Raw genomic sequence first — 27,826 nt, 5'->3', positions numbered from 1 at the left:
AAGAGTGCAGTGTAGGACTGGATCTCCAAGCATCTGCAGTGAGGCAGGTATTAGCCAACACTATGTTTTCAATAAGTGTGCTATCCATCTATGAGGAGAAATGAGAGGAGCTAAAAAAATAGTAGACGGATAAGTAGAAATTTATTGAGACGATAACACGTTCAGTGTGCAATTTTGAAAAAGCAAACTGAGTGAGGACCCTGAAAAGTGGTAGTGCTGGTGAAAATTTGTACTTCTCAGGTAGTCGAGGGAACCTTGGTCCCCACAGACCCCTCTCTCTTACATTCCTGTTGAAAACTGAGAAAAAGCAAAAGAAGAGAGGCAGCACCATGCAGTAGAAGGGAAAGTGGCCCATACTCCAACCTCCTCCAAAGAGTTGTTCCTTTCTGGACCTCTTTCTCTAAAAGTAAGATAAAGCACTTGGACCAGATGGCTTCTAAGGTCTCTTCCAGATTGCTCTCATCGTGACAAAACTCTCCATTTCTATGAAGAAAATAAGTATGAAAAGGCTCTTGGAGATGTAAAGATTTGCCTTGGTTACCTGCAAACTTTGAGGCCCCAAGGTACAAAAATAATAGCTATTTATTTAAAAGTTCATGAAAACTTCGGACACAAAAGAAGCTTACATGGTCTTTATCTCTACAAATAAACCAGGGAGTAAAGAAAAAAACCTAATAGTTTTCGAAAAGTGGTAACTAAACCCATGCAAATGTCAAGTGCTTAACGAAGGATGTCTCCTGGGGACCTGTTTTCTGGTGCCCCCATTCCCCCGCCTCCTCCACAGCCACGTGAACACAGACATGCACATACACATACAAATGCACACACATGGGAACATAATGCTGGTTAGTAAGTGGGTGTCCCTTCCTCCCCCACCGATTGTAACTTTCACCCTCCGTCCCCGTCTTCCCTCTCCCCACCTCCGTCTCCACTCTCAGGCAGGTTTCCTGGTAGGCAGGACCCGTTGTGCGGTGTATCTGCTCTGCACACTCCGCATCTTCAGTGGTCTGAAGGAGTGTCTCGGCCCGAGGCTGGAGCGAGCACACAGATGGAAGGGTGGAGCGTGGGGTGGGTTCCAGGATTACGGGGAGGGCTCAGGATCTAGGAAGAGGGCTGGGGACGGAGGGCCAAGGTTACTCTGCAGGAGCTTGGGTGTGCGGGCCGGGATCTCAGGGAGGGGAGCTGGACTCGCGTGCTGGGGGCGAGTCCTGGACCAACGGGGGCGGGGCCCTGAGTGCGGGGCCCGGAGTGTGGATCGGGACCAGCATGGGCGGGGCTCTGATTGACAAGGATCAGGAACAATAGGAGCGGGACCCTGGAAGCCGGGACGAAGTTATGGACTGGCAGGGGCGTAGCTTGTGTGACGCGAGAGGGTTCGGGACCAGCAGGGGCGGGGCTCTGAATACTGGGGCAATGGGAGTTATGGGCCGGCAGGGCGGGGCTCTGAGAGCTGGGGGCGGGGTTATGGGCCGGCGGGGCGGGGCTATGCGTTGCGGGGGCGGGCTCGGGATCTGAGGGGCGGGACCAGGCCTGGCCGGGGCTGGGGCCCGGGCGGTGGCCGTGGCAGGAAGTCGGAAGCAGCAGCGGTCGCAGCTCGGGAGAGATGGCGGGCGTTAAAGGTACATCCGCGGCCCCTGGCCCGCTGGTCGTGCGATGGAGTTGTCACCTCCGCTCCGGGCTAAGCCTGGAGCTGCGCCTTCAGCGCGCTGGCGGGGAGCGGCTTCCTTCGGTGGGGAGGTGCTCGTCCGCTGCACTCGAGCCTCGGGGTGCAGGTGGAGGGACATTTCAGGGGAACCTCAGCCCTTTTTTGCAAGGCCATTGGTCTTGACGCTGTCCCCTGGCGTCTTCCAGACCCCCCAGGCGGAGCTGTCGCCCGGGAGCGGGGCGTCCCTGGGAGGCCTGGGCTGGCCCCGGAGCATCACCTCAGAGGCTCCTCCTCAGTTCTGTCCGCTTCCTGACTTGTCCACCCTAACGCCTTTCCTCCCGTTTCCTGCCCCTCGCAGCTTCCCATTCCTAACCAAGTAGCCTTTGTCTCCAGTGTTCTCGGCATTGGGAAACTTAATCCCCTTGTTCTTAATTTTTGCAACTGGGCAGAGTTGACTGCGGGCCGGTGTCAATGGAAAGCACCCAGGAATGCTGTATTTCTTGAAATCGTGGAGACTAGATTAGGTGGAATTTGACCACTAATTCTACCACACTTTCTTCGGTGTTATCTCTATACACCTACGGACAGACAGGAAAGTAGTGTTTGTGCAGTATGTGATTTTGAATGGGGGCAGCTGATGAAAAGGGGTTATCAAGAACACCGCTTCATTGATCTGTATGCCTTTAGAGAAACGAGAAATGGAAGCGGAGGAAGAGGTTATTGGAAAGCTTCCTGTTATTTTGGTAGGAAACCATTTTATTTCTAATCTTTTGAACAGAGTAGCATAACTTTTCTATGTTGGAGTTCCTACTTCCTTGAAATTTGTACCCAAAGATCTTCCCTCCCCGGTAATCAACATCTGCTATAAACATGTATACAATATATATGTGTGTGTGCGTGTGTGTTCACTATGAATTTATCTGTGGGAGCCGTTAGTAGCAGACACATTTTATCATTATTTCTGGCCAACTTTTATGTTCAGTATCAGTTTAGTAAACATGGTTTACTTGGACAATGTCCAGTGTTTAATATATCCATTTGAAGCCACTGCAGAAAACAGATGACAAGTAGTATCTCAGTACTGCACAGTGTTTATTCATGACCAGAAACTACCAGATAATAATGTTTATGTGTGAATGTGTTAGAAATTTTGATGTAGTAGAAAAGAAGATAGGCAATGAAACGGAAAAGGACCAAAGGAAGGAAGCATTTTGCAGATAATTCAATTCACCATTTATTGAGGACCTGCTGTTTGTCAGAAACTTGGGATAAAAAGATAAGTGAGAAGTTATTGTTGGGTGACAGAGCTGGAAATAATTATATTACTGTGTAAGTATGTAAGGTGTGCTCAGATGCAGTGGGAGCACAGAGGTGGTATGGTGGATTGAATCGTGTCTCCCCAAAAGAAAGGTTGAAGTTCTAACTCCCTAGTACCTGTGAACGTGACCTTATTTGGAAATAGGGTCTTTGTGGATGCAATCAAATTAAGATGATACTGGCTGAGGGAAGGCCTTAATCCAGTGATTGGTATTCCTATAAAAAGAGAAATTTGGACATACGTACACGGGAGAGTACCATGGGAAGCCAGGGGCAGAAGTTGGAGTGATGCAGCTGCAAGCCAAGGAGCATCAAAGATTGCCGGCAACTGCCATGTGTTAGCAAAAGGCAAGGAAGGATTGTTCCCTACAGCCTTCAGAGAGAGCATGGTCCTGCTGACACCCTGATTTCATAAGTCTAGTCTCCAGAACTGTGAGCGAATAAGTTCCTGTTGTTCAGAGCCACCCAGTTTGTGGTATTTTGTAAGGGCAGCCCTAGGAAATTAGTACAGATGAGATTACTTAACTCTGCTCCAGGGAGGAAGAAGAGGACTGTTTTAACGAAAAGGCAATGTGTGAACTGATGGATAAGGCTTCACCTGGCAAGGGATGGGTTGAGGGCAGAGTATATTCCAGGTGGAGGGAGAAGACAACATGGGGCCGGGGGCATGAAAGAACACGCCTTGTTCTCTTCAGAAACTTAAGCTATGTTAGTAAGACTGGAACTTAGGGGGAGAGTGGTGAGAGTTGAAGCTGGAAAACCAGTTAGGGGTCAGATCATGGTGAACCTCGAGTGCCAGAACAACTTGTAGGCTGGGGAAGCAACTGCAAAGTGGTGACACTGGCTGCGTATATTTGAAAGATCACTGTCTGCTATGTGGAGGATGGACTGGAAGAGTCACAGTAGGAGTCAGGCAAGAGGTGACAAAGAAAGGCTGCCACTAGGGCAGTAGCAGAGAGTTCAAGAGAAGAGGGTGGGTTTGAGTAAGGTCTGGGAGATTGTCACTTTGATTGTTGATTTGCTTGAAGGTAGAGTGCCATGACGAACATGGTGTCAGTCCTCCAAGACAGGACCGTCACAGGGAAGATAAGGATGTGTATTTTGGAGGAGGAGGGTATGGGGGTTCAGTTTTACACATATTGAGTTTGAGGTCCTGTTTGGCTATCCAGGCAGAGAAATCCAGACTGGAGGTGGAGGTACCTACAGGCCTGGGTCTTAGGACCTACTCTGGGCTGGAGCTTCAGATATGGCTGGGCCCTTGTGGTACAGGGAGCTTTGGGTTGAACGCAGTTTCTCAGCAAGAGTGTGTGGAGTGAAAAGAATTCTTGGTCAACTCCCAGTTTTGTAATGGCAGCTCTAGGAAACTAATACAGATGGCAGAAGATTCCTTACAAAAGCCGAAGAAAAGGGCCCAAAAGAATCAAGCTGAAATACAGTTGTGAACCTTGAGAGATTGGTGTTGGAACAGAAAGAAAGGGGCTACGATTCCTAGCTTTGACAGGTCTCATGGAGAAGGAGCACTGAAGGTGGCCAGGCACAAAGGAAAGGGGCAAAGCCAACTACAACAGGGTCATCTGTAATGAAACAATATGAAAAATTGCTTTCCCTCAACACGTGGACATTTTCCATTAAAAACTGGCATGTACTAAGTGGAAAAAGATATAGTTTAAAATTGGCAGTGCTTCTTTGTCCCCTAACATCTGTGTACTTCCAGATGTTTTTTACAAAAGCTCCTCGGCATCTTCCAATAAAAGTCTTCCTAAATCTCCTCTTAAAGTAAAAGGAAGCAATCAAAAATGTTCATTAGTTTAATCAATGACTAATTGTGAGTATTGCATTGTGGATTTTTTTTTTTTCAGAAGAGAATTTGGATAAACAGTGTCCTATGTTTTGATTTATTCCTTTATCCAAGAACATTGCTAAAATAAGAAGATACCTGTATCAGTCAACATTTATTTATTGAGCATCCTTTTGCCAAGCACTTTACATAGACTATCTCATTTAATTTCCATAAGCTCAGTAAGGTGGCACTCTTATTCCCATTTTTCAGGTGAGAAATCAGGTTCAAAGAGTTTTGGCTTCTACTCAAGGTCACTCTAGCAGTTGGTGGCAGAGTTAAGGTTTGAACCCATGTTTGTGACTCACAGCTCAAGTGACATTCTTTCTCTTAGAAGCATGACAAGGACTAATACGTCCCTCAGAGATTAGTGTCTAACAGATGCAGGGAAAAAATATTTTATTCAGTGGGTAGTAGTTGGGAATTGTTTTCTATGAAGACATAAAAGCAGGATTCAAAGACTTGAAGTACTGTGGTTTGGGAAAGCAAAATGATCAAAGATATTTATTGTAAGGAGGCAGTCTGGGATATAATTTAAGGAAGGAGGGCTTTCGACATTTAGAAACTGTCAGAATAAAATGACTTGCCTCGGGTGGTAGCGAGTTTCCCTTCACTGGAGTTGTGCAGACGAGTTGGCTGCCCTCTTGTCACAAGTATAGAGGGAATTCATATGTTGCATAGGGGTTAGGTACTGGAATTGCTTGACACCTTTCTCCACCGCATGATTTTGAAGTTGCATACGTAGGCATTTGTCTTAATCAGTTTGGGCTACTAACAAATATACCGTAGACTGGGTGGCTTAATCTACAGATGTTTATTTCTCAGTTTTGGAGGCTGGGAAGTCTAAGATCAAGGTGCAGACAGATCCTGTGCCTGGTGAAGGCCCACTTCTGGTTTGCAGATGGCTGTCTTCTCTTTGTATCTCACATTGTGGAAAGGAGAGAGAGAGAGAGAGAGAGAGAGAGAGAGAGAGAGAGAGAGAGAGAACCAGAGAGAGAGAGAGAGAGAGAGAGAGAGAGAGAGAGAGAGAACCAGAGAGAGAGAGAGAGAGAGAGAGAGAGAGAGAGAGAGAGAACCAGAGAGAGAGAGAGAGAGAGAGAGAGAGAGAGAGAGAGAGAACCAGAGAGAGAGAGAGAGAGAGAGAGAGAGAGAGAGAGAGAGAACCAGAGAGAGAGAGAGAGAGAGAGAGAGAGAGAGAGAGAGAGAACCAGAGAGAGAGAGAGATCCCATCATAGAGACCCCACCCTCATGACCTCATCTAAACCTAACTACCTTCTGCATAAGAATTTGGAGGGGACACAAACATGCAGTCCATAACAGCAGTCATTTGCTAGTCAAAGTAACATCAATTAATGAAATAAGTAAATTGCTACATTTGCTAAAATTTGGGACCTTTTCCTTAAGTAAAAAAATTTTATTGAGATATAACTCACATACCATAAAGTTAACCTTTTTAAAATGTAAAATTCCATGATTTTTAGTATATTCACAACGTTTTACAACTGTCACTATTAATTCCAGAACATTCTGTCACTCCCAAAAGAAACTCTGTACCCATTAGTAGTCACTCCCTATTCCTGCTCTCCCTTCCACCCTCCCCAAACCCTCTAGGCCCTGGCAACCACTGATCTGGGATTTTTAACTCTTGCTTTTATTTTTCACAGCTCTTGTGGCATTATCTTTCAGTGGTGCTATTGGGCTGACTTTTCTTATGCTGGGATGTGCCTTGGAAGATTATGGGTAAGTTACCATTTCAAAAAGAATTATTCTTTTTATGTCTTGGTCACTGTTAGTATGGATGATAGACAACTTGGTCAATTTAGCACCAAGCTCTAAAAAGTGAGTTAGTGAAGCCCAGCTTATGAACCCAGTCCCTTTATGGGTCCAGGTATATTAGTGCAGAGAAAAGCTCTTTTTAAAATTGATGTATTAATTTAATAAACATTTGTTAAACACCTACTCTAGATCGGCTGGGGATATGAGAATGAAGAGTCACAGCCCTGTCCTCAAGGAGTCACAGTTCTAGTTGTGTGTGAGAGACAGGCAGGCGATCCAGTCAGTAAAACGACAGCTGTGCTGGATATGTGTGCAGAGTACAGCGGGAGCTTAGAGAAAGTACATCTGAGTTTCCTTGGGACAGTCGGGGGAGCGGCACAGCAGAGGTCATATCTGAGCTGAGACTTGGTGGATAAATAAGAATTTCTCAGGCTGATGAGTCAGGGGAGGGCATTCCAAGCAGAAGGAACGTTCAACAAATTTCTTCATTCAAAAATTGTTGGTTGCATGATTGCCATGTGCCAGCCACTGTCCTGGGAAATGGGGATTAAGAAATAAGAAAACAAAGGTCCTGCTCTCTTTTCAGTGAGGGTGATGGACAATAAGCAGATTAAAAAATGTGTATTCTGTCAGAGGTAGGAGTGTTATGAAGAATAAAGGGCACAGAGGCTGGGGAGCAGATGGCCAGAGAAAGTCTCTCTGAGGGGGTGATGTGTGAGCAGAAACGTCAAGAAAATAAACACGTAGGTCATACACATCTTTGGGAAAGGAGGGCTTTAGGTAGTAGGAAAGCCATATGCTAAGGTCCAGAGACAAGAAAGCATATAGACTGTCCAAGAAACCACATGTGGTTCATTATGGTAGAGCATAAACTGTAGTATGGGGTGGCAAAAGAAGGCTTGGTCAAGAATGAAGTCAGCACTGTAGGGCTCTGTATGCCATGCAGAGGAGGTTAGATTTTATATACTTTATGCCATAGGAGCTGGGAAAATATCTTGAGAATGGGTTTGGAGGGAGGAGGTTATGTTAAAAAGTCACTCTGGCCAAATGTGAGACTAGATAGGAAAGTGCTGAGGCTGCAGTCAGGGAGAATAGTAAAGAACTGTTATCATAAGTCAAGCAAAATTTAGGGCCATGGCAATGGGAATGGAAAGAAAATGAGAGAGTGATCTAGGAGGTGGGATGAACAGGTTTTGTTAATTGATGTCAGGGTTCAACAAGCACAGAGAATTCAACTGGATAGAAGATGATGTGATTAACTGAGACCATCTGGAGCTAGTTGTTATGACATTGATGAGTTCAAATCTATCACCCTAGTCCTGGCCAGCTATCACAGAAATTGTTTAAATGCAAGAGGGATCCAAATATAAACAATAACTTATGTTTGTCCAGAGCTTTCACAGTTATTACTTTATTCTGGTTTTAGAGATTTAAGTTATCCTCATTTCTAGCTGAAAAACCAAAGCCCAGAGTAGTTAAAGACTTTCCCAGATTGCACAGCAATAAGTGGCAGAGACAGAAGTGGAACTTGTGTTCTGACTCTTTGGACCAAAGGTTTTCCCATTATTCCACAACCAACTCTAAGTCCAGGTGTTTTAATTCTCTGTAATACACTGTGACTCTGTAAGGTAAGAGAATGACCCATTACTGCTACTAAAAGAAATTATTTTTATGTCTTAATTATAGTGACACAGGATGATCAACTATATCAGAAGTCAGCACACTGGCCTGCTGTCTGTTTTTGTAATTAAAGTTTTATTGGAATTCAGCCATGCTCATTTGTTTAAGAATTATCTCTGGCAATACGGTAGCAGAGTTGAGTAGTTGAGACAGAGACCTTATGGCTTGCAAAGCCTAAATATTTACTCTTTAGAGAAAATATTAAATATTTGGCTTGCAAAGCCTAAATATTTACTCTTTTGGCCCTTTACAGAAGAAGTTTGCCAACTCCTGGCCTGTGTGTTTACTGAATAGTATATATTTAATATTTAAATTTTGTATATAAATCAGGTAGCTTCTACTTGAGCAGTTCTTTTAGTTGGATGTTGGTGGCTTACTAGGAATGGAAACATAGAGTCTCTTAGATTGTTTTTCAGAAAGTTGAGAGTGTATTTCAGAAGAGTTAAGAGCCTTTAGCTGTGGGCATGTCAGGTGACAGCTGGGTCTATTTCAGACAGAACTCTTCTCCTCTCTGTATCTCATTTCCTCATTATAATGAGGAAATAAGGGCTTTAAACTAGAGAATCTCTAAGGGCCTCTTTGAAGCATACTATAATTTCTCTAGTTTACAATTAGGAGTCCAAACTCAATGTTTCTCTCCTGAGTTCTCTTGATGAAGGCCGCTTTCTCTTCTTGCTTTTTGGTTACCTAGATCTGTGGCTGAAATGGGGAGCTTTTGTTAGTTTGGCTTCACCCCAATTCATGCTTGTAGGTGCTGCCGGTCTGGGTGGACCTGTGTTATCAGACTTCTATAATGATATGTATTACTGTGGTGTGTGTATATAAAAATGAGTAGCGAGTATGCTTTTTTTCTTAAGAAATGAAACATAATAAATGTCTAACTGATGAAGAAGAAGATGATTATTTTTGAAGTACTTATAGAGAAAACACAATTAGAAACAAGATGGCAATTTTTTAGTAATGCAAAACACTGAAATTTGGGAAGAAAAATGCCTTGTTTTTGCATTACAGTGTTATTGTGATCTTTTAGTATAAAGATTTGAGTGCATCTAAAGTTTTTACTAGTGACATTTATTTTCATGCCTCCCATACTTAAAATCCACTTATTATTTCGTTCATTCCACAAGTATAAATGGTGCCCCTTATTTTAGGCCCTGGAGATAAATGGAAATTGACCAAGACAAATCAGATCCCTGTTCTCAATAAGCAAGAAAATATCAGATGGGAATAAGTGCTGTGCGGAAAGTTAAAAGAGAGTGATATGCTCCAGGGTGACCTAGGGTACTTTAGAATAGATGGTCAGGGAATGCCACCTTTAGGAGATCTCTATCAGTTTAGATTCATGATATGAAAGAGCCAGCCAATGAGAAGATCAGGGGAAGAGCATTCCAAGCAGAGGGCACAGCTAGTGCAAAGGCCTCAAGATAGGTATGAGCTCAGAGTGTTCAGGGAACAGAAAGATGGCTGGTGTTTCTAAAGATTAAGCAAATGAAGGGCAGATGGTACAAAAATGAATGGAAGAAGTAGATAATGCCAGATCATATTTGGCTTTGTAGGCCAGGGCAAGGAATTTGGGTTTTATTCTAAGCCATTGAAAGCTTTCAGGCATGCATGCACCTAAGATCTTTGTTGAATTATTCAATAAAGCTACTGTTCTATGTTTTGTAGGGAAAGCAGAGGTGACTATGTTAAGATTCTGTCTTTAAAGAAGTTGCAGCTCAGTAATACAGAAAATGATAAAGTTTCTAGATTATATATGTGGTTGTTTCTTAATATAATGTGAGCTACCTACACATATTAATGATCTAGTAGTTTATAATTATCACTACTTATCTATTCCTGGTAGAAATCATTTTATGTTCTAATATTCACAATTGATTAAATTAATCGATTGATTTTGACCTAGACATTTTAGCTAACAATGCTTTTGAAACAGTAGTATGTCTTTTATTCAAAATGTAACTGTGACTTTTCTTTTTGGGTTTTGACTGGGCCCAACTGACAGCGTTTACTGGCCCTTGTTCGTCCTGATTTTCCACGCCATCTCCCCCATTCCCCATTTCATTGCCAAAAGAGTCGCTTATGACTCTGATGCAACCAGTAGTGCCTGTCGGGAACTGGCATATTTCTTCACTACTGGAATTGTTGTTTCTGCCTTTGGATTTCCTGTTATTCTTGCTCGTGTGGCTGTGGTAAGTTTTGTTTTGTATTGTTTTGCTCAACTGTTGCTGAGTTTACTTAAAAGGCCTGTGTCTGGGACCTTAATTTCATTTTCATTGCTTAGACTTATACTCAAAGCCAGATGTATTTTTATTGTCTCTCTTCCTCCACTTTAGGTCTACCTATCAGTATTTGACCATGTTTTCGGAATGCTCTGTTTCTCTTAACAACTTTTAGCCAGACGATGTGATTTCTTGCTTTTTCTACTTTAGGCTGTTCTCTGAAATTGTTCTTAAATCTCTACCTCTTAAATCTTATGGCAATCCACAGAGACTTTACTAGCAATACTTTTCTAGTTACAAAATGAAGATCATTTCAAATTCTTCTCCTGCAAATGGGATCATGGACTCAATTCTCAACTCAGTACAAAAAGCATATATTGAGGGACAACTGTGTAGCTACTAGAAGATACAGTGAATAAGATGACATCTTCACATCCAATATATTTTCTTTTTGTCTCCAAAACATACATTGTAGATATAATTTATTCAATTCTTTGTTGTTCACTGTCTTTCCTGCTATTTGCTTTTATTCCCCCAACTGCATTCTGTTTCAATTTCCTGAAACTCTTATTTGGTGCATTGAATATCAGATAGGCATGAATCTTATTTATTCAATAGATATCTTTGGAACATCTGCTATTTGTAAAATACCAGGAATAAGAGCCAGATACTATCTCCGCTCATAAAGAATATAGAAACTAGCCTGATGGGTAAGTATACTATAAATGTATTATGTGTGATAATTGAAACATGATCAGAAAGCCATTGGAGCACCAAGAAGAGAGAGATTTCAACTGGTATTTGATATGGGCCTCTAAGGATAAGTAGTATTTGGATTAAAGTATGGAATGGCACCCAAGTATAATAATGCAGTATGTGGAATAAGGAATTGTCCAATATGATGGAGCAAAAAGAGGGTAATTGAGATTAAGTTTAACAAGATTGTGAAGCCTGATAAAGCAAGGTCTTAAATGCCATGCCAGTTTGAGATAATAAAGCAGCATTGAAGGTTTTTGAATGCAAGATTATTATAACCTTATTCATGTGCCTTACATAGCACTTCTTAAGTTGTGCTGTAAATATTTAAATTTTCCCTTTCAATAACTACCATCATGTTTTGTGAAGAAGCTTTTATAGATGTTTCCATGGGTTAAATTAAAACAAAAATGGCCACTAGAGGGTGCTCTCACCCCCAACTGTGCTTCTGTAAAACCTTCCGCCAAACTGGAAAGCTGCTTTCATTCGTATGCAGATTATTATTTAAAGTCTTTTCTTGCCTAGAAAAGAAACAAACAAACCCGTAACTCTCCAGTTCCTATTTTCCATGAAAGACATCGAGGCGTGCAGATCTTTCAGTACCCAATATTGTAATTGGACTGTTCATCATCCCGCTACATGTATTTTACTTAAGGCAATTATTGTCAACTGAAAACAAGTAGAGAAACATGTCTAATACTGAAAACGTTAAGGCTAGTACAAGACTTAATTAACAAGCATCACAGAAGTAATTAGACTAATTACCAAATAGTTCACTGTCTCCCGCCTGTTATATTATTAAGCCTTTTAGTAATTTTGTGTAATATTTTGTTGGAAGTTTCTAATGCAGAAAATAACAGATGTGTGCAAAGAGTACAATATGAAGAAAGTAAGGATTTAATCCTTTTTTTGTGTTTCAGATCAAATGGGGAGCCTGTGGCCTTGTGCTGGCAGGCAATGCAGTCATTTTCCTTACAATTCAAGGTTTTTTCCTTGTATTTGGAAGAGGAGATGATTTTAGCTGGGAGCAGTGGTAGCACTTTATTCTGATAGAATGCATCGAATCTCTTAGAATTCATACTGTATGTATTATGTGCACACATGTGGCATTTTACTATGGAATTGAATATGCTGTCTTTTTTATATCTATATATCATGTTCACTTTAAGGAAGACTTCATGAGTAAAAGATTAGTTTTATTCCCAGCAAGTAGACATCTTCTTTTTCTTAAGTTAAATTATGTTACTTGTTTGGCTGTTCATATAGTCATGGTGCTCTCCGAAAATATATTGATGTAGTCTTGTAGACAACTGCTCACTTATGCAGTGCATCTAAGCCTTTTGCCTGGGGATGTACTTGGGTAGACAGATTACCCTGGGGCAGGACTCTTAAGGCCCAGAAAGACAGAGGCGGCTCCCTCTGTGTGTTGTAGACCCTTGCTTCTCAAAGTATGATTCACTGACCAAGAGCATCAACATCTCCTGGGGCTTATTAGAAATGCAGACTCTGAAGCCCCACTCCAAACCCAGTGCATTTTTAATGAGATCTCAAGTGAATCGTATGCACATTAATGTTCAGGAAGCATTTTCCTTGTGGAATAAACATCACCCCTAGCTTCCTTGTCTTCCCCGTGACTGAACCACTTAACCTCTCTAGGTGTTACCTGCTTATTTGTAAAAAATTGCCTCACCTGCCCTCACATTGAGGACACGTTCAAACCTCTTTGGTGTTTGGCCTGTTCCTCAAACTTGTGAAAACCATTCTTAGTAGGGAACAGATATGCCCTCACATTACTGAAAGGCGGTGGCTATTTTCACAGTGCTGGGGGCACAAGATAATCTAAGAGCCCCACTGGGATGCAGGGGAGGGAGGCTGGGCTGGAACCAGTTCCTGCTTTAGCAGGATGGGGGGGAAGAATTGACAGGTAATACTTTGTAGTTTCCCTTGATCCTCTGGCTCTTTTCCCCAGCTCTTTCCCTATGCTGCCCCACCCCCACTCCTTAGCAGTTCTGATTTGTACTTCTCCATGGCTGTGGCTTCTCCTTCCTAAAAAGATAGGGGAGCTGAGTAAGCGAGTAAAGGATGAACTGCTTTTTTATTTACATGTTGATGTACTTATTATCTTTCATGTCCTGTATATATGTATAACAATAACTTCATGCCACCTTTAAATGAATCATTGGTAGTACACGTCATGTTGGATCCTATAATCACAGTTTTTCTAGCTCATCTTTTTGTCCAAAACCTATTGAGAAAGGAAAATATGGGAAATAGAACCACTTGATCAGAATACAACCAATGGTTTTTAAACATTGTTAATTTATGATAACTGACTTACATTCAAAACACTTAAACCTTGAGGCTTGTGATCTGAGTTATTAGCACACCCTTCATATGCTGATATGATGCTGGGACCAGAAGATAAAAGTGATACCTAAAGGGTTAATGTGCAACGTTATTTTTTGACCTTGTGCATGATTTGATGTTTTCAATGTTCTGTGTACATATAGAATTGTTAAAGTTGTTATTTCCAATATTTATATTAGAAAAATTATTTAGATACTTTATAATTTTAATCAACATTTTTAATAATGACACTTGCACTTATTGTATTATAATAAATTTCACTTTTAACAGAGAAGAAAAGTTTAATTTTAGAAGTCTTTATTCTGATGTTGCCTTGCTTAAAAGATAACAAAAGAGTGAGAATTTCTTGATGTTTTGAAATGGCAGTTTTGAGCAGTAATCTGTCTTGCAATAGAGAATAGTAATTAGTTTTAAGATACCATTTTGAATGTCTAGTTGACTTGTAATAGCTTTTCTTTCTAAGACAGCAATAGTGATTAATTTCTACTACCTTTTGCAAAAGTGTCTTCATTGCTTATACACATTTCAAATAACCAAAGTAGCCTTAATATGTAGCCTTAAAGCATTACCTCTTGATTGTATTTCCAGAATGATAAAAAGCACTTGTATATAGAGAATTTGAAGTGATAGATTAATATGTTTGCTGTGTATCTGAAAAGAAAGACACTTATTCTGCAGTGCCTAAGTTATCATTTAAACCATGAATGTCATTAGGAAGTATTGCTATATATGAATGTACAATACAAAAGTTTTATCCTGGTGTCACAAATATTGGGCATTTTTTTCCTTATAGAGAGGTTCATTTTTTCCCTATATATTGTAGAGTATATTTGGAGATGTAAAGCATATTGATTACATTCTAAAACTGAGAATACACTTCAAAAATTGCCCATGAGTCAGTAATCTTATAAAAGGATTTTTAATCATGTTCCAAACAACTGGCTTACAGGCAGACTTTGAAACACTTTTTCCACAAAAACGATGTTATGAATTGGTGACAGAGTTTCCATGCCAAGCCTTCCAAGGCAGGCTAAACCTCCCAAGGCAGCTAAACCCTAATATAGCTGATCTAAGATACTGAAGGTACCTGTCTGAGTTTTAGTCTTGGAAACAGGGTAGCACGAGTAGTTTGGAGGAAGGACAGTGCAAATTTCTACCCCTTTTCCTAAGAACAAGGTCTTTCTCACTTTGACTCCTAATGCCCTTATGGTCCAGGTATACCCATGTGAGTTTTGCTCCCCTCTTCTCCCAGCTGGGGGCCTTCCTCCTACCCTGCCCCACACATGAGGTTCTTCATTTTCCAAAGTTATCCATTTTTCTACTCCATTAATCAGTTTCTAAGTACAGCTGATAACGTGTGGTGTTGAGAAGAATGCAATCTGATCAAACTTCTTCACACAAAGAATGAATGACTTGTGATTATTTTCCCAACATTTGAACTCTTATTGGTACCTGCATCATGCAGTTTCCACTGAGTGCTGCAGCTGCATGCCTATGAGAGAATGCCTCGTAACCCACTTACTCATTCACGGAGATGTCAGTGTTTCCAGGTAAAATGGAAAAACATTCCAGCAATTTATAGAAGAATAGCAATATTTTGGGACAGGGACAAATTTGTCCCATCTCATTCATTCCTCAGGGCGAGTTCTCAGCTGGTCTTACTTTTTATAGTTAATTCTTTTCCTTTACTTGGGAAACCACAGATTTTTCTTAAAGTCCTCAGAAAATCTTTACCTCTGATTATCTCCTGGATGAGGACTCTTCTAGAGATTGAACTGTTTCATTATGTTAGTAATAGACTTTATGCTCTTAGGGAATAGCTTAGGCAATGTCACAAAAATGTGCCTTTTCAAAGTTTGCAAAACTCAGATTTTGGACCCTAATAGAACCAAAATATTTGTGAGAATGCTAGCATTTTCTAAGCATGACAAACTAGTTCACAACTGGGAAATATTATTTCTGTAAATGAATATTATCTGTGCATTTTAATTTTTCCATTCTGCCTCATGAAGTACCCTATTTGCAAAAATCTTATTGTGTAATAGCTCATGCATTCTAATCCACTTTCAGATAGCCATACTAATGGGATGGAGCAGTGATATGTGTAACCCCAGTTGTGATGGGAAAGATCCCTGAGACCGCTTTAGGATGCATTATACTCGTGTATGCATGATGAGGATGATTACTTTTTAAATAAAGCTTGTCATTGACTCTTTAAGAAAGACTTTTATGTATATTATTAAATGAAAAAGTTTATATTTTACTTTGGGATACATTATATTTGGAAAGGAAAACAGCAAATTTATTTTCCCAGTATTTTTGTCTGGATAATCTTCATGTGAATTTGACTAGTTTTGTGTCTGTACTCATTGTAGTTGGAGAGAAGCAGTCCGGGAGTGTTGTGCTGCCTGGAAGGACTCCAGTCTTAACTTTGCTGTGGTTGACATTCCCTGGGGTGGAGATGGAAGATTGGAGGTGGAGGGGGACAGCTCAGTCAAGAATGTGCCATATTGAAAAAGGGAGCAAAACCTGATACTTTAAAAAAGGACTCTACATATTCTGAAGAGTCTTTTTGTGCACTGCAGAAGAGAATGCACTAATGTAAAGTGCCACTTTAGGAATAATGTGTCCTCCTTAGGCAGGAAACATTTGGGGAAGATCAGATGTTTAACAGTGGATTTAGGCAACTAGATTATAAAGAAATTGAGCTAGTTATTTGTTTGTGTTGCCCAGCTAAGTATAAAGTTAATTTTTCAATAAAAATAGAAATTTGATACTACCAATGTAACTATAAAATGTCTATAAGCAAAAACAGTTTCCAAGGAAAATTAATAGATGGCCGTAATGAAACAATTATTCATTTTCAATACTAGGTATGTAAATGATGTGTTCTTAATCCTAAGGTTGCTCATTTGGAGAGGAACACACTAGGAGACTTTGCACAATATCTCTTCACTGTTAATTATGTCTTTGTCAAAATTGGGTAAATATAGCTGTTTCACTCATTTCCAAATTAATTGTTAAATATTAAATTACACTTGTGCATTCATTTTTTTCTCCTCAGAATAATAAAATAATAAAACCATCAGTTCAACTTTATCTGGATAATACTTTCACTTAAAGCATTAAATACAGCCGTGCTCCTGCCTTCACACTTTTATTTCCTCTGCAGTTGAGAAACAAATTTTATCACCATATTCTGTAAAGTTTCATGATTCTTACAGCCCTCCTCCCAAACTTGTATGCTTGTTCCCCTGACCAGTCCAGAATTCTCCAGCGCTTCCAGCCATCACTGCTGCAGCCTCACCATTTGTGGTTCTTTGACAATGTTTTTGCTGAAATTTACCTTCATATTGATGGAAATGAGTCAAGCAAGCTTTAAACACAGGTTTTACTTGGGTGCTTGATTTAGTCAGGATGCCACATTAGCATTTGTGGAGTCTCAGTGGTACCTAAGCCGATGCACTGCATCCTGCATCCTAACAGTATATGGTTTAGAGCACCTCTGTAACCTACTCACTTTGCCTGTGCATGTTATTTTCTGTTAGGAACATTTTCTGTCACCCTGAGACCATCTAACCAGAGGCTCTGAAACAGAAGATCCCCACCAAACACTGGCACCAACATTTATCTCTTCTTATAGCTATCAAAAAGAGGAAGATGGAGATTGTGGGGCAGATACACAGGCAGTTTCAAGATGGGACGTTTTTAACCTAAAACATGTCAATAAGAGATGAGTGCAAGGTGTCACATAAGACATATTTATAAGGGCTAATTAGTGAGTAGGTACAGGATTAATACACTTCCCACAAATTTAAGTTGAAATTTACATAATAGAAAACTGTATGTATCATACAGTAAGGAGTCAACTTTTCATTTGTTTAGAAAAAAACTTCCCTACTCTGCACTCACTGACTTGGTGATTTTATGCTGTCTCATGGCTTTAAATAGCTTTTGTAGGCAGCTGACTCACATATTTTGATCGCCAGCCCAGACTGCTCTAAACCCCAGAATTGTATATCCAACTGCCAGCATGACTTCTCTGCTTAGATAAGCATCTCAAACTTAGCATGTCCGAAATCAAGCACTTAATATTCCCCATCTTTCCAGTTTCTCAGGCTAAAAGGCAGTGTTTGAGGACTTCTCATTTTTGTCCATCCCATATGCAATCCATCAGGAAATTTTGTTGCTTCTAGTTTCAAAATGTGTCCACAATTAAAACACTTCTCATACCTTCACTGCTACCACTGTGGTTCAAGACACTGTTGTGTCTAGATGATGATGATTATTTTTTGGCAGTGGCCGGTACAGAGATCTGAACCCTTTACCTTGGTGTTATCAGTGCCATTCTTTACTGAGAGAGCTAACTGGGCCAGTTCTGTGTCTGGATTATTGTACTAGCCTCCTAACTGGTCTCCCTGCTTTTGCCCTTTTTCTTCTTTAAACTAGTCTCAACACAGCAGTCAGACTGAGCCTGTAAAATGTAGCTCAGATCATGTCACTCCCCTACTCCAGTGGGTTCCCCTCTCACTTCAATAATAAAAAGGCAACACATTTTTAAAAAACAGGCGAAGGATCTGAATAGGTATTTTTCCAATGAAGATACACAAATGGCCAATACACATGAAAAGACGTTCAAAAGCATTCTTCTTCAGGCAAATGCAAGTCAAAACCACAGTGAAATATCAGTTCACACCCACTAGAACGGGTATAATAAAAAAGGCAATAGCAAGTGTTGACAAGGATATGGAGAAATTGGAACCCTCATAAATCGCTTGGTGAGAAGGTAAAATATTGTGCAGCAACTTTGGAAAAGTTTGTCAGTTCCTCAAAACGTTAAACACTGAGTTACCGTATGACCCAGCAATTCCATTCCTAGGTGTATACTCAGGAGATATGAAAACATACATCACATAAGAACTTGTACATGGATGTTCATAGCAGCATTATTCATAATCTCCAGAAAGTGGAAACAATGCAAATGTCCGTTGACTGATGAATGAATAATGTGGTATTATCCATACAATGGAATGTTTTTCAGCCATAAGAAGGAAGGAAGTACTGATACATGCTACTGCATGGATGAATCTTGAAAATATTAAGTGAAAAATCCAGTCACAAGAGGCCAAATATTGTATAATTCCATTTACATGAAATGTTTGGAATAAGCAAATCCATAGAAATAGAGTGGAGATTTATAGTTTCCAGGGGCTGGGGGAAGGGGAAAGGGGAATGACTGCTAATGAACATGGAGTGCCTTCTGGGGTGATGAAAATGCTCTGAAATTAGTGATGATTGTGCAGCTCTTTGAATATGCTAAAACCATGGGACTGTACATTTTTAAAAGGTGAATTGTGTAGTATGTGATTTTCATCTGAATAAAAAACAGTAAAACAAAAAGTCAAACTAACAAAAATAGTAGAAACAACTCAAATGTTCATCAGCTGAGAAAATGTGCTACAAACTTAATCATGGATGATGAAAATGTTCTAAGTTATTATTGTGGTATGTTTGCACAACTCTGTAAATATACTAAAAGCCCTTGAATTGTATACTTTAAATAGGTGAATTTTATAGTACGTGAATTATCTCAATAAATTTCAATAAATCTGTAAAACAATGAATGAATAAATGAACTCTTTTTGTCTGAACTATATTGGTTATTCCTAGGCTTTGTGGGAACATATCTTCACGAACCCAGGCAATATCAAAATAATTCAAATTATGAGGTGGTTTTAATTTGCCTGAATTGTCCTTTTTCTAGATTTTGTAATATTTGTCTTATTTCCAGGTTTTTTAGGTGGCTGGCCTGTATGGAGATCCAAACTGTTGACCTTGTGTTATAATACCGCTCGCTAACCAACTGAGCTAAACAGCCAGCCTTCCTCAGATTTTCACATTTGAAAATTTAAAATTGATTAAAGAACTTAGACCACAGGATTGTGTATGTGTAAGGCCCCACAAAACATAGGACTGTCCCTGGCCATAGCAGTGATCAAAATAGACAAAAATACTTGCCTTATATTGCTTATATTTCAGTGCGAGAAAAAAAATAAACACTACATAAGTAAAGTATATGATATGATAGATGCTACTGGGAAAAAATAAAGTGGGGAGAGGGGATAAGTAGTATGTGAGGCATTGTCATTCTAGATAGGGTGGCCATGTGGGCCTTACTGTGAAGGAGTTCAAGCCCAAATGAGGTGAAAAAGAGTTATGTGGATTTCTGAGGGAAGAGTCAATCTTTGCGCACATCCTTAACTGGTTCTTTAAGATGCTTTTAGAAGAACAAAGTTGGGTTGAAGAGCCTTTTCAACCACTTTTCATGGTGCCAAATCACCTTCCTGTCCAGCAGTTCTTGAGAATGCACTTCCCCCCCCAAAATAAGTGTTTTCATATTTTAAACAATTTGCTAATTTGTTAGAAAAACAACCCCAGTCTTGTTATTTTATTTTATTTTTATTTTTTTTTTCCTTTTTTTGTCTTTTTTACTGACCGGTAACGGGATCGCAACCCTCGGTGTTGTGCCCACACCACGCTCAGCCAGTGAGCGGGAACCGGTCTCCACATGGGATCCGAACCCTCGGCGGGAGCGCCGCCGCACTCCCAAGCGGCACACTCTCCAGTGTGCCACCGGGCCAGACCTTGTTATTTTAAATTGAATATATGTTTAGTAAGGACGATGTTGAATTCTTTTTCATACTTTTTTTTTTTTGGCCATTTCTCTCCCTTCTGTAAATTGCCTTAATTTCTTTTAGGATGTTTATTTTTTTTATTAATTTGTAATAGCAAAAGGTAGTCCTATGATTTTAAACTTTGTTTATGTAATTTTATACCTACTGACTTTTCTGAGTTTTATTTAGTCAAATATATTTTTTTCTTAAAAATCTGAATTTGTATGTATTTTTAGAAAGTTTTTCTCTATATAAAGAGAAGAAAAATTTGTTTTCCTAGAGCTTTTATGAGTTCATTAAAATATATATTTATCTTTAATTTACCTAGAATTTACTTTGGTAGATGATATGAGGCAGGAGTATTTCTTCTGATATTTTTAGCTAAGTATCTCAGCTGGTTAATAAGTTGGTTAAATAATTTGTTAAATTTCAAATATCACCTTTACCATTTAGTAAAAATTTATACCTCCCTAGTTTGTTTCTGGATTTTTCTCCTCTGTTCTTTTTGACTTATTCCTCTGAATTGGTACCACGTTAAAAAAAAAAGAAAAGTATAGCTTTATTCTATGCCTTTAAATTTGGTAGAGTAAGTCTGCACTTAATTTTCATTTTTTCAAAAAAAATTTTAACTAGCTTTGGCATTTATAGCTTGAGAAATAAAGTATAAATAAAATAGCTTTTGATTTGGGAAATGAAGTTATGTGCTAGTTGGGACACTGGCGGGTTATGGTCATGAAAGAAGAGAGGGCTGAAGCAAGGTGGCCATTAATCCTCATGATGGGTATAGATGGATGAGGCAGTAGCAGCTGAGCTGTAGCTACTGTCAGCTCTGAAGACTGATTAAGGCAATGTTAGGAAAATTTTCTTATTTTCTCCTTTTTTTCTTTTTCTTTTCTTTTCTTTTTTTTAGAAGACCAGTAAGGGGATCTTAACCCTTGACTTGGTGTTGTCAGCACCACGCTCTCCCAAGCGAGCCACGGGCCGGCCCTAGTTTTCTCCTTTTTTTCTATTCCATGTTTTTTCATTATCTGAATTTATCCTCTTGCAGATTGGAAACTGCTAAAAAAAAAAAAAAAAAAAAAAAATCAATTCTTATGGGCTCTTTTATTCCAAGCCAAATCAGTCAGATTACAAATCCCATTGTATTTGAGACAACCCAAGTGATTATTCAAGTGCTCAAAAGCTTTTGGAGAACTTCTAGTTCTCATGTATTTCTGGGCAGTACTAGCAATTAGAAGAGTTTAATTTCAATGTTTTATAAGGTGAAACTGATTCTGGTTTGGATTTCTTGACTTGGACTGAAAAACGTTTTAATCAGGACAAACAGAGTTAGCACATAATAGAAACTCAGAATATTAGATAGCAATTTAATTGGTATAGTATTTCTTAGAGAAGGGTTAATGTAGTATGGTTGAATTTTTTTTTTTTTTTTAGCTAAAAATAGGTTTATTTTATTTTGAAGAGATTAGATTGTGACCTGTATTTTAGCTTCTACTTTTCAGTCCTTGGCAATTTAGGACTGCGTGGTTTCTTATTAAAGGTGTTTTTAACTGATTTTCAAGTTTGCCTCTTTCAACTTGTAGTGGATTGAACTTGTCCCCCCCAAACTCACTGAAGCTTGAACTGTGTCCCCCAAGTTTTATGTATTAGAAACTTGGCCCCCCACTATGACTGTTAAGATGGTGGGAAATCCTATTATGGTAATTGAAAGGTGGGGCCTCGAAGAGGTGATTGGATTGTAGGACCCTGCAGTAGTGAATGGATTAAAAATGGTGGTCAGGGGTGTGGTTCTGAGGGCTTTAAAAGGGGAGTGAATGAGGAGCTGAGTATCTCTCTGCTCTGCCATTTCACAACATGATAACCTTTGCCACTGAAGGTTTGTCACTTGGTCTCTGACCAAGACCCTCACCAGATGTGTTCCCTGGACTTTCAATGTCCCAGCCTCAGAAACTGTAAGTAATAAATTTTGTTTTTCTTTATAAATCACCCAGTTTCAAGTATTTTGTTATAAGCAACAGAAATGGACTAATATACAACCCAATGAGAAATTCTTGAGTTCTTCATTTGCAGCTTGTTGGATTTGACACAACTCTTAGAAACATGGGAATAAGTAGTGTCCAAGTTAACAGCTGAATTAAACTAACTCACTGACAGACTGATGTATACATACATTGTTGTGCTGTTTGCTGGTATTTAAAAATGCATATTCCCTTACCTTTAGTACTATTTTAAGAATAAAATGCTTCTTGAAAAATGCAAAGGAATGGATATAAAGAATTCAGCCACAAAAATGATGACTATGTGAAGCAATGCATATGTTAATTATCTAGATTGAGTCATTCCACAATGTATATATACTACAAAACATCACGTTTTACATGGTAAATACATATAATTTTGTCTGTCAGTTTAAAAAAATGAAAATGAAATGCTTCTACAATTTCTTTTCTTTCTCCTCTTCTCCACTTCTCAGTCAGTGGACCTATGTCTTCCTGAAGGAAGAGTCAGAAGAATGGTTCTAGTGTCACAGATATAAATCTTAGTCCAGAAATTTAGGTACAGGAATTATCTCATGTGATGGCTGATTTTATGTGTCAACTTGACTGGGCCATAGGATGCCCAGATATTTAGTTAAATATTATTCTGAGTGTGTCTGCAAGGGGTTTCTGGATGATATTAATGTTTGAATCATGAGATTGTGTAAAGCAGATTCCCTCTCAAATGTTGGTGGGCCTCATTCAAACATTGGAGACCTAAATAAAATTAAAAAGGCTGAGTAAAAGAAAATTTGCTCTCTGACTGAGCTGGGACATTGGTCTTCCCCTGCCTTTGGACTTAGACTTGGACTGGAACTTACACTATTGGTTCTCTTGGTTCCTGGGCTTTTGCACTCAGACTGGAACTGTATATATCATAGGCTCTCCTGGGTCTCCAGCTTGCTGACTGCAGATCTTGGGACTTCTCAACCTTTATAACCTGTGAGCCAATTTCTTATTGCTTATCTGTCTGTCTATCTCCTATTCTGTTTCTCTGGAAAAGCTAGACTAATATATCTCATTTTCTCATTTTTCTTATATTACCTTATATCAACTCTTATATCAACTCCATGCCTCCCATCTCATTGGACTGATGAGAAATTCAAGTCCAGTTTTCTTGGTGTTGAAACTTAGGGCAGCACGGAGAATCCAGACTCAAAGCCAAGGAGCAAGTTTTCAACGTTCTTCTCATCGATCATTACCCATCATGAGTTACTGCTGAGATACTTATTGCCTCTGAGTAGATGATCTCTTAGGACAGGACCAGTGGGTTTTGAACCGTTGGGGCCACCATTGGTGCAAGGGCAGGCATCTCTGATGAAGCTTATAATCATAAAGATACTTCCCCTCTCAGGTCTTGCCACCTTCCCGGGGTGCTGCCAGAGAATAGGGCACGGGTCTGCATTGCTTATGGGATCTTCTGATATACGTCCCTCCAATGGATTGGTCTCAATATTGTTAAGATCTCAATTTTCCTGTATTAGTCAGGGTTCTCCAGAGAGACAGAAACAACAGGATATGTTATAATTACATGAGAGGGATTTATTCAAGGAATTAGCTCACGTGATTGTGAAGAAAAGTCCCACGATGGGTCGTCTGCAAACTGGATGCCAGTAGTGTGGCTCAGTCCAAGTCCAAAGGCCTCAAAACCAGAGAAGCTGATGGTGTCCTTGGTATAAGTTCTGGAACCCAAAAGCTGAAGAGTCTTGAGCTCTGATATCCACAGAGAGGACAGGAGAGTGTATCCCAGCTCCAGCAGATTGAGAGTGAGCTTCACCTCTTTCCTCTGTCTTTTGTTCTCTCCGGACCCCCAGTGAATTGGATGGTTCCCACCCACACTGAGGGTGGGTCTTTCCCACCCAGTCCACTCAGACTCTCGTACCAATCTCTGCTGGAAACACCCTCACGGACACACCTAAAAAGATAGCTTTACCAGGGTTCTCAGCATTCCTTCATCTAACCAAGTTGACACCTAGAATTAACCCTCACGTTTCCCCAAACTGATTTATGGATTCAACACAATCTCAATCAAAATCCTAGCAAGAATTCTGGAAGATATTAATACACTACCTGGTTTCTAGACTTATAAAGTTATACATTAGTTAAGAGAGTGATATTGAAGAAGACACCCAGAGAAATTAATGGAATGGAATCAAGAGTCCAGAAATAGACCCACACATATGTGGGCAAATGAATTTTATTTTAGGAAAAACAAACAAACAAAAAAATAATCATTCTAGGCTGAGGAGATACAGGATAAATTCTTTGCCCTCCTGGAACTTACCTTCAAATGGGCAAGGCAAGTAATTTTTTTAAAGTAACAAATATTTGAGTAATGAAATATGATAGTAGTGAACGCAATGGAGAAACAGGACAAAGGAATAGAGAATGACTTACAGGAGGAGCTATTTAAATAGAGTGGTAGGGACATCGATTGTTGAGCAGAAATGTGAATAATGAGAAAGAACAAATATGGGACCTGTTTTTAGGTTTATTTGTCCAACTCTGTGCTTTTGTTTATTCATTCAAGAAATACTTGTTGAGTACCTACTATGTGCCAGGTATTATTTAGGTGCTGGAGATATAGCAGTGAATAAAACAGACAACAACTCCCACCCCTGTACAGCTTACTTTTTTGTAGGGAAACAGAGGATAAACTACATAAATAAGTAGAATGTGTGGTATGTCAGTGGAAGTGCTAAGGAAAAAGAAAAGAAGGAAGGGATATAGAATGTGTATGAGTGTGTGTGGGGGTGGGTGATGGTGGTTTCCATTTAGGATGCAGGGACCAGGAAAGGCTTACTAAGAAGATGACATTTGGAGGATATGGAGGAAGACTCATGCAGTTATGGGGGTAGCAGTGGGGAAAGATGATCCAAAAAGAGGGATGAGCAAGCATAAAGTCCTGAGCGGGAGCAGGCCTGCTGGTTGGCATGGAGCATCCAGGGAGAGAGTGGAGGGAGATACGATAGTGTGTGTAGGGAGGTTGGACAGATCCTATGGGGCCTGATAGGTCATGACTTTGGCATTTATTTAGAGATGAGAAGCCACGAGAGGGATTTGTGTAGGAGTGGTATGATTTAGGTCTCAGTGGGATTGCTCAGTTGTGTTTTAATTAAAACTATTCTGCAAAAACAGGAAAAACTCATTTTGATTTTCCAAATCAACTGTTTATGTCTTTGAAAGAAGGAAACAGAACAACAAACCACAGAAAACATAAATAAATGCATTTTGTTCAGGGACAGATGGCTGAAGCAATGAGGGTGAATCACAGAGCCACAGAATTACAGTTATATCCAAAGTACTCAGGAAATGGCTTGGCCCCTAATTAATCAGTCCATATTTTTAAACTTCGTGGAGATAAATTTAGCTGGCAGTAGGTGGAATGAGATGTGTTCTCATGAAAACATGTTTTCAATGAATTTGCCAAAGAATGCCATGGAAACCCAAAATAACCGAAACTATGTCCTAGTAGTGTTTGAGCTTGGTGTGCTGGATCCCTAGCAGTGACCACTTGGGCTGTCTGTTCCTGGGGCACAATGACAGAGGATGTTAACATTTGGTTTAGCAGAAGGGTGGGGATAGTGAGGTGGGAGAGGGAAGGAGACAGTCATGAAACATAGAGATGCTTGGGGGCGTCTGCCCCCTCGTGGGGATCCTAGGAGCTGACTTTGGGCAATTCGGGCATATTTGCTGTCAAGGCTCACACTTGGTTAAGTTTAAACTATCAATAAAAGGAAGGTGATTTCTAAGCATTAGTCCTTGAACTGCATTCAATTAATTCATTTAGTGGAACAGGGAAAAGGAGTTACATTAATGGCTGGCAGCACAATTCTTCTGAGGAGAAAACTTTTTTTGTTTATTTAAACTCAGATGAGTCATTTCAAGAACTAGGACCCAGGATGGGGAAGGGGTTTGAAATGTTTTGCTTAATAAAGAGAAGACGTTGGGCTTTGCATTAGAATGATGAAAGGAGGGTCCAGGGGGAAGGAGAGAGAGAAATCCTGGCTATGGAAAGACTGAGGCCTGAGGCTCAAACAGTGCCAGTGAGATGTTCCTTTGGGGATGACCACCTAAGGACTTTTGAGAACGAGGGACCGACTGACCTATGTTCAACTGCTGTTCACATGGAATCCTTTTCCACTTCATCCTTCAAAGCTCTCGTTTGAATATTTGCTACTACCACCAAGACCTGCACCTGTGGCGGCTCCACCTGGGCCCATGCCCTAGGCTTCAGGGCTCACGTGGCTGTCCTACTGCCCGAGGGGTAGTGTAGCATCTATAGGCTGGGTGGGGACAGGACGGGAGTAGTGGGAGAGGCTGGGGCAGTGGTGGAACCCTGCTCCCCTTCTTCATTGCCTGTCCTTCTCTTGCCCAGACTCTCACTAAAGGCCTGTGATACACACTGTTGTTGACTCTAGTGTTCTGGAATATTGAGGGAATGGGGGGATTGAAGAAAAGGAGAATGGTTGGATGTTGGGGTTCATGTGGGCTAAGAGAGAAGAGGACAGCAATGGTGGCCTGAGACATGGGGTAGAGATAAACAATTCAGAGTAGAATGGACCAAGAGGTCTGTGGGAGATTAAGCCACCCCAAACGCCTCAGAAATATTTGTTGGGAAGATTTTATATGTGGGTTGAAACTCAAGCATTTAAAAAAAACTATACAGTAGAAAGTTGATTCCCAAAATTTTGCTGAACTTTGGGATGTGAGGTGGTGATTTTTGTGTTATATAGGTATGTTATTAGCTAACTCTTTGCTACCTTTAAGGATTTGGGACTCTACCATGAAAGAAATTATTATGTGAAAAATATTGCTTAAAAATTTAATGAAATTCTTAGCAGAACTATTTGTAAGAGCTCAAACCTGGAAACGGTCCAAATGCCCATCAACAGTAGAATTGATAAACAAATTGTGGAATTTTTATGTGATAGAATGCTGCATAGCAATAAGAATAAATGCTTTACAAACACATGCAAAGATTTGAATGAATCTCCCAAATATAATGTGGCATAACAGAAACTAGGTCCAAATGGGTCCATGTTGCACGGTTTTCATTTATATACAATTGAAAAACAGGCAAAACTAACCCATGCTGTTAGACAACAGAATAGTGTTTATTCTGGGCTATGGTGACAGCAGGAGAGTATGAAGAGGCTCTTGGAATGCTGGAATATTTGTTTCTTGATATAGTGATGGTTACACAGAAGTTTTAAGTTTGTGAAAGTTTATTAAGTTGTACGCTTACAACATGTATACTTTTCTCTCTGTATATGATATACCTTAATAAAAAATATAACAAAAAATAAACAACAACAAAAAGACCCCACCTTGGGTAAGTGTACCTGCAGAAGCTTAGAAAAACTTCACAGATATGACACTTGACTCAGTTCAGCACACATTATGGAAGATTACCATACACAGGAGACTGTGCACACAGAGAGTTATATATACGGGAGCCTGTAATACAGGAACTCTCCAAATCACTGACATGTAGGGAGAGGGTATCAGTCCTG

The 27,826-nt window shown here is 39.9% G+C and overlaps 1 protein-coding gene across 2 annotated transcripts; it reads left to right on the top strand.

Annotated features, from left to right (window-relative positions):
* Positions 1-1,536: 1,536 nt before the first annotated feature.
* LEPROT lies at positions 1,537-15,818 on the top strand. Of its 2 annotated transcripts, none has more exons than XM_008573975.1 (4): positions 1,537-1,619; positions 6,464-6,539; positions 10,261-10,447; positions 12,154-15,818. In XM_008573975.1, exons 1-4 carry the CDS (start codon positions 1,604-1,606, stop codon positions 12,268-12,270), a joined length of 396 nt encoding a protein of 131 aa, XP_008572197.1. In that variant the 5' UTR covers positions 1,537-1,603; the 3' UTR covers positions 12,271-15,818. The 2 variants fall into 2 exon arrangements, with proteins under 2 accessions (XP_008572197.1, XP_008572196.1); XM_008573974.1 differs by lacking the exon at positions 1,537-1,619 and adding an exon at positions 2,240-2,388.
* The last annotated feature ends 12,008 nt before the right edge of the window (positions 15,819-27,826 follow it).

This window comes from Galeopterus variegatus, unplaced genomic scaffold (genome assembly GCF_000696425.1).
Source record: "Galeopterus variegatus unplaced genomic scaffold, G_variegatus-3.0.2 Scaffold979, whole genome shotgun sequence".
NCBI lineage: Eukaryota > Metazoa > Chordata > Mammalia > Dermoptera > Cynocephalidae > Galeopterus > Galeopterus variegatus.
The sequence above is the reverse complement of the archived record's forward strand: the minus strand, read 5'-3'. Positions and strand labels throughout refer to the sequence as shown.

What these genes read in the sequence shown, in the direction of transcription:
- LEPROT (XM_008573974.1), top strand. Translation starts at nt 2,283, where the DNA reads ATGAAAAGGGGTTATCAAGAACACCGCTTCATTGATCTGTATGCCTTT. An exon ending in GAAAGCTTCCTGTTATTTTG is followed by an intron (nt 2,389 to 6,463) that starts GTAGGAAACCAT and finishes TATTTTTCACAG; the next exon opens with CTCTTGTGGCATTATCTTTC. An exon ending in TTCTTGCTCGTGTGGCTGTG is followed by an intron (nt 10,448 to 12,153) that starts GTAAGTTTTGTT and finishes TTTGTGTTTCAG; the next exon opens with ATCAAATGGGGAGCCTGTGG.